The sequence below is a fragment of the Humulus lupulus genome, chromosome 9, assembly GCF_963169125.1.
Source record: "Humulus lupulus chromosome 9, drHumLupu1.1, whole genome shotgun sequence".
NCBI lineage: Eukaryota > Viridiplantae > Streptophyta > Magnoliopsida > Rosales > Cannabaceae > Humulus > Humulus lupulus.
Window position 1 is genome coordinate 126,827,594 of NC_084801.1, and position 7,021 is coordinate 126,834,614.

Genomic DNA, 7,021 nt, shown 5'->3' on the forward strand with positions numbered 1-7,021 from the left:
TTAACAAAAATATACATTAAAAAGACTAAAATATAAACCCATGTAACCATATACTTACCGAGTTGAAACAACACAATAACTACAAATCCACAAATAGAAAACTTATAAAACCCTAAAAACAGAACGAAAGAAAAGAAAAAAAATTAGAAAAATAAATGCTGAAGGATAAGAATAAGACGAAATGGGGGCTATACAAAAAATAGAAAATATAGGTACTCGAGTACTTGCATGCAGAAGAAAGAACACGTCTGAAGACTGATTTGAGTTAAAAAAATATTTTACAAAAATAACTGAAAAAAAAAAAATACATAAAATTACTGAAATATCCTTACAAAAATTTAAATTTAGCATAAATAATTTTATATAATTAAATATGAAAAACCAAATAATTTATTGGATAAATATGAGAAAACAAATCCTGTTAAACAACATAAAAATACCACAAAAAAAAAAAAACCATATATATTAAAATTTATTTAATTTTTTCCATATTTCATCTTAATTTGCATTTACAGATTGTTCTTTTATTTTTGAGAAATAATGAAAAAAAAAACTATTTTATCAATCTAAATGAAATTACTAGTGAAGAAACAAAAGTGAGGAAAAGCAGTGATCTTCAGAAGCAGAGATTGATTTGAGATTGAAGATGAGCAGTGGTCAAAGCGGCGGAGGAGGTGGCGGCAGCGGCGGCGGATCCCATTCCCTGGCTTTCAGGGTAATGAGGCTATGCCGACCCTCCTTCCACTCCGACCCAGTCCCACTCCGTCTCGACCCCGCCGATCTCCTCGTCGGCGAAGACATCTTCGATGACCCCATCGCCGCCGCCCAGCTCCCTCGCCTCCTCCCTTCTCACTCTCACTTCTCCACCGATTCCGATCTCACCTACCGCTCTCGATTCCTCCTCCCCGACCTCTCCGACTCCATTGGCCTCTCCGGCCTCCTCGTCCTCCCCCAAGCTTTCGGAGCTATTTACTTGGGCGAGACCTTCTGTAGCTACATTAGCATCAATAACAGCTCCACCTTTGAAGTTAGGGATGTGATCATCAAGGTTTTGGCTTCTTTCACCTCACTTTTTCTTGGAATTTCACTCTTCATTCATTCATGTGCGATATATATGTAATGATTTGGTTAACACAACAGGCGGAAATTCAAACTGAGAGGCAGAGGATTCTGCTTCTAGATACATCAAAATCACCTGTTGAGTCCATTCGAGCTGGAGGGCGTTATGACTTCATTGTTGAACATGATGTCAAGGAACTTGGGCCTCACACGTACGTGTATGCATATATGGATGAGTTTGAGCTAAATAAAGTTACGGCCTTTAGTTGGATTGAGTGATGCTATGCTTTTTTCTTCATGTGATTTTAGGTTGGTTTGCACTGCATTGTACAATGATGGTGATGGGGAGCGTAAATATCTTCCCCAGTTCTTCAAATTCATCGTTGCCAATCCTCTATCAGTTAGGACAAAGGTATTTGTTCAAATTGCCTTTTATTTTTCTTTAATGCTCTTTGAAATTACTGTTCTTTCTGTGAATGTAGTTAAATTGATGTTATGTTGATCTCTGTTTTGCAGGTCCGTGTTGTTAAGGTATGATAAAGTTGATCAAATATTCTGGTTGTAAGTTTATGAATTCTGTTATGAATACTTTTAACATATATAGCGACAAGTGAGATTAAAAATTACCCTTGAAGCACTCTATAGGGTTAGCTGAAATGGTCAGGCTTACAAGGTCTCTGAGATTCGAGACCCTCTTGGACACCTACATTGTAATTGTTATAGATTATTGGTTTCCAACTATTGTATTATTAGGCGGGGAGTTGCGGTACTCTTGGTATAGTGACTAAAAACTACCCTAGAAGCACCCAAGAGGTAGATCAAATGGTTAGGTCTGAAGTTCGAATCCAAAGTGGTTACCTATATAGGAATTGCTATAGTTTTTTGTCCTCAAATATTGTAGGGTTAGACGGGGAGACGAGTTTCAAAAAACAAAAAAACTAGTGTAGGAGCACTCTGTTGCTTAAGTCTCAGTATGTGTTTTACAGATTTTTCCTATTTTTGTTTTTTCTATTTACTTCACAGCTGTAAGAAATGTTTTTTCTGTCTCAATACCTTATACAAGTGATAATCAAATTATATCATAGGAAGCTACATTTTTGGAAGCTTGCATTGAAAACCATACAAAATCAAACCTTTTCATGGATCAAGTTGAGTTTGAACCAGCTCCGAATTGGACTGCAAAAATACTTATAGCAGATGGGCACCACACTGAAAGTAATTCTCAAGCAAGGTCAATCCCAGTGGGTCATTTATCTTTTGAATTCAAGTATCCATGATTCAATACATGATGCGTCTCTCTTGTTGCTTTCAGATTTTTCTTTTTTGTATTGTGATTAACTTTTGTTTCTCTTTTAATACTTTCCCTTTTGTTGACAAATTTAATCAATTTTAGAGAAACATTTAAGACACCAGTTCTCGTCAAATCTGGAGGAGGAATCTATAACTATCTCTATCAATTAAAACAGTCATCCAATGATTCTTCTCAGATTAAAGTTGAGGGAAGTAATGTTCTTGGTAAGCTTCAGATAACGTGGCGAACTAATTTGGGCGAACCTGGTCGACTACAGACCCAGCAAATTTTGGGCAGCGTAAGTGTTCTGCTCCTATTTTAGAGGAATATACATTTTTTCTAGAAAATCGGTGGAATATACTTATATAGAAAAAAAAGATCTTAATACTTTATGTTATGTAGTATGATAAATATGTAATTAGAAGTCATTGTTTAGATTGAGGATAACAGAAGGTAGAGATAGGTTTCTTTTACAGCACTGTAATTACATACTTACATGGGCTCATGGCAGACATGTGGGAGGGAAAGATCATGGTTTTGCTCTATTTTAATAAATATAAATGATTGGTCTTATATAAATATAAGTGAAGTTAACACTAGGTGTGTGAGGCAATGGCAATGAAATATCAGGTAGACAGATGCTAACACAATGCCATAATTTGCACTTGCATAAAAATGGATGTTGACTTATTTTGTTCACATATTCTTTCTGTAGGCTATAACCCACAAGGAGATTGAATTCCAAGTTGTTGAGGTTCCGTCTGTTGTCATCTTGGAAACACCCTTTTTGGTAAATATTTTTCACTCTTTGAAATTCGAAGTTAGTCTGTGGAGAAATATATCTTCGTTCTAACAGCTTTTATTACTCATTTTCTAGCTTATGCTTTTCCGATTTTTAATACCTGTAATTGCTTATCTATACCGTGCCAAGCACTTTGAACTGAGCTAAAAATTACTTCCTGCAGCTACAATTGCACCTGGCTAACCAGACAGATAAGGAACTGGGCCCTTTTGAAGTTTGGCTATCACAAGACGGTTTGGACGATGATAAAGTCATTGTGTTTAATGGTCTACAAAAAGTGGTAGGCTTTTTTTCTGTCTACGTTTTGTTGGGTTCTGCCACATTGATCTTTGTGGAAATTTTCATCAGATGAACTTTTCCAAATTGAGTTTTAGTGTAGCATTCATATTTTAGAAAGACTCATAACTGTGTAGTCCATGTGAATAGCACTAGTCACTGATTTATTGTACTGAATCCTATGCGCAGGTTTTACCAAGACTTGAAGCGCTTGGTTCTTCGACTTTTTCTCTGGTATGAAAGCATGACTTCTGTCCATAAACTTAAAGATTCATTACATACTTTATTGTTTATAATTTTGTTTAAATAAGAAATTTAGAATGGAGCTTTACAGTACATTTATCAAAGCTTATGGTTGTAATAATATTAGTTTTTCACTACTAAATCTTATGTCTTACCACATAAAAATGCATCAATTAATCTTCATCAACCCAAAGGGTTAAGATTTTAGTATTAATCCCTTTTTGGCCTTTTTCTCTTTTCTTTTTTTTTTTTTCAGAATCTCATTGCTACTAAGCTTGGAGTTCAGAAAATTACTGGGATTACATTATTTGATGCAATAGAAAAGAAATCTTATGACCCTTTGCAAGACTTGGAGGTCACTTTCTGTTTTTTTGTTAGCATAAATATTAATTAGATCTTTCTTTGAAGACATATAGGAGTTTCTTTGGCTTTCATCCCTACTTGGTTGGAGAAAAGAAACTAAAATGGATTGGAAAAGACTCCATTCTTTTGGCTGCTGAATGGTTTTTCCTTTCAAAAATGGGATTAATGACCATTCCATTGCACTAAAATTTCATATTCAAACATCTAACAATTCTGATCAGCTTTCTTGACTCATTGCAGATTTTCGTGGATTTGGACTAATTATCAGGTAGCTTTGACCATCTCCGCCTGCACTTCCTTGTGTAGTTGGCGCTCAGGACTGAACTATCAATGGAGCAGAAGATTTTTCTGATTGGTTTCATCAATCAAGACTTGTCAGGTTTCAAAATCTGCTCAACTTCGCTGACTCTGTATGCCTCGTGATATTATTGCACGGCTTGCTTCTGTGCTATCTCCACTTTACAGCAATCCTTTGTTTTTTTCTTATTATAATGACAATTTGGTCATTCTCATGTTCATTAATTTAGAGCAAATACATAGTTTCACAACTGATTTAAGAAGACATGGAAATGAGGGGTCTCATTCTAGCTGTCAAGGAGAAATTTTCACATGATTGATATTTCAAGTTGAAAGTGATCCAAAGCTTGTAAATTATTACTATATAAAAAAGGCTTCTTTCTTTATTGAGGAATAAAGTTAATTAATCTTATTAACTTTTTTTTTGTTATTATATCTTTCTTTATAAGTTTCTATACGAAGGAATATATAATTACTTCTTCTTTTGATCAGAAAAGGAATAAATAAACACTTAATTGATAACTTTTTTTCCATTATTTCTTATATTTAAAATGCTTCTTTTTACATGAAGGAATAAATAAACTTAATCAATCTTGTCAACTTTTTTCTTCGATTTAAAATGCTTCTTTTTACATGAAGGAATAAATAAACTTAATCATTCTTTAACTTATTATTTGCTTCCTAATAAGGATATTTCTTATGCTTTGGTTATCTTTTACGTTAATGTAATGAAAAGTGAAGACATTTACATATGGGTCATTTGTACAAGATTCATGGAAGAGTATATTTATTGGGTTTTTGGCGGCAAAAATATATAATGTTTGCACGATGTTCCATTTTTACACCCAATATTTATTTTTTGCGGTGAATATACCCAAACTCATATGAACAGTGTCTCCGTCACTACTCAACCCCTAACAATGTTAAAAACGTTTACATAGACATATGACACATCATTTTTAAACTAAGTTCTTAAATATCAATTAAAAAAAAAGCTTTAAATCCTTAAAAACCATATGCTTCCTTTATACCCACATTTCGTGTAGAAAAAACAAACCCACACTCAAAGTTTTTTTTGAAACTCATTTCTTGAGACTGTAGATTACGGCTAGGAAGATCATCGAGGACAACGAGTAGGAGGAGGAGGAGGAACTGGAAAAAATGTTTGTGCTTCGGACTGAGGATGAAGAACCCCCTGAATATGGTAAGCCACGAACGAACTAAGCTAAGCTTAATGCCAATGTGTTTCTGGGTTTTTCTTGGTATTGCAAATATGGCATTTTGTTTTGAGGAATGAAATGGTTCTGTCTGTATACGAATTTAGGGGAGGGTTTTTATAGTTGATAGGGCAAAAAAAGTTATATTTTTTTATTTGTTTTTAGGTAGTTAAACATTTATGTCTACCTCAGAGAAATATTTACTTTGGAATCTTTTTTTTTTTGGACCTGTATATTGAACAAGTGGGGTTCACTTGTCTGTTTGACTGTGTTGTGCATGTACTTTTGTGGGGAAATCTTTGTTTTGTTTGGGTAATGTGCTTTGTCGTATATCACATGAGTTTTGTAACACCCTGGATAGCCAAGACTGTTACACTATATACTTTTAAATAATGCTAGACTCTCTAATAGAGTCATTTGGCTATAAAGTGTACCTAAAGGTAATGAACAGGTTAGAGTTAAAAATTTTGGTCAAAAGAAGTTGTCATTTCATTAAAAAGTTTAAGTTAGTACATGAGATCCCAAAATAAACACTAAAAGGTTATTTTCAATTCAAAAGAATACAACAGGCCGACCTAAACAAAAAAATTAGGGTTCGACCCTAGTTCCTTTGTGAATTCCCGGCCGTGGTGATTGAGCAAGTTGCATATGTATACACTGCTATCGAAGCTCTCCAACTCATGCTGGTCTAGCTTCCCTTTTCCCTTACCTGCACCACATAGCACCCTTGAGCCAATGTTCAGCGAGAAAACTTAAACATGCTCATGAGCAATTAATAACATATTACAGAATCATAAATAGCATGCCTTGCAGTAATAACCCTACTTGTACATGCATTCAATCCATATAAGTGACTATAGAGTCACATCGGGGCCTGTTGCCCTATTTCTGTAAAACCAACCTTAGGGCTGGCCAAGCGTACCTAGCGCTTTATTTTCCAAGTGACCATAGGGTCAGTCAAGCGTATACCATGCTCCTGGATAGGCCTAACCATATCGGCTAGCGCTCAGCGCACTGTTGTTGCCCTTGACTTATAAGTAAAGCCTTTCGGCCTGTGCTTAGCGCGCTATTGCCGCCCTTGACTTATAAGTCAAGCCTTAAAATCAGGGAATACAGACAATCATAAATCATTTAACAATTATCCAGATACAGAGCATTCAAGCATGCTTAATCAAACAATCACAGGCATAATCATAATCATGCTCATTCATAGGGGCCCAAGCCCTAATCATAACCCAGAGTGCAGTTTTCTTACCTCTGGTCCAAGCACTGGATGAATAAAAATGACCCTCGAGCACGATCCCCTTCTGAGCCCTAGCGGTACCCTAGTCACAACCATAATAGAGGATATCCATCAATATCGATTAAATAAAGACTTTCGGACCGAGTCCTATCCTCCGAGACCTCGAATTCTACTAAACCGGGTAGTAGAATCGATCCCAAGCCCTTAGGTTTGAGTCCCCGCAACTCGAA

General features: G+C 35.4%; 1 protein-coding gene across 3 annotated transcripts; it reads left to right on the forward strand.

The window, feature by feature from the left end:
- Positions 1–510: 510 nt before the first annotated feature.
- Positions 511–4,747, forward strand: LOC133802374 (uncharacterized). Of its 3 annotated transcripts, none has more exons than XM_062240674.1 (11): positions 515–1,048; positions 1,141–1,277; positions 1,369–1,471; positions 1,576–1,590; positions 2,145–2,290; positions 2,453–2,648; positions 3,066–3,140; positions 3,316–3,432; positions 3,618–3,662; positions 3,928–4,026; positions 4,275–4,747. In XM_062240674.1, the coding sequence occupies exons 1-11, from the start codon at positions 647–649 to the stop codon at positions 4,293–4,295; spliced, it is 1,356 nt and encodes a 451-aa protein (XP_062096658.1). In that variant the 5' UTR covers positions 515–646; the 3' UTR covers positions 4,296–4,747. The 3 variants fall into 3 exon arrangements, with proteins under 3 accessions (XP_062096661.1, XP_062096658.1, XP_062096659.1); XM_062240675.1 differs by having other exon boundaries at positions 517–1,048; positions 1,141–1,271; XM_062240677.1 differs by lacking the exon at positions 3,928–4,026 and having other exon boundaries at positions 511–1,048.
- The last annotated feature ends 2,274 nt before the right edge of the window (positions 4,748–7,021 follow it).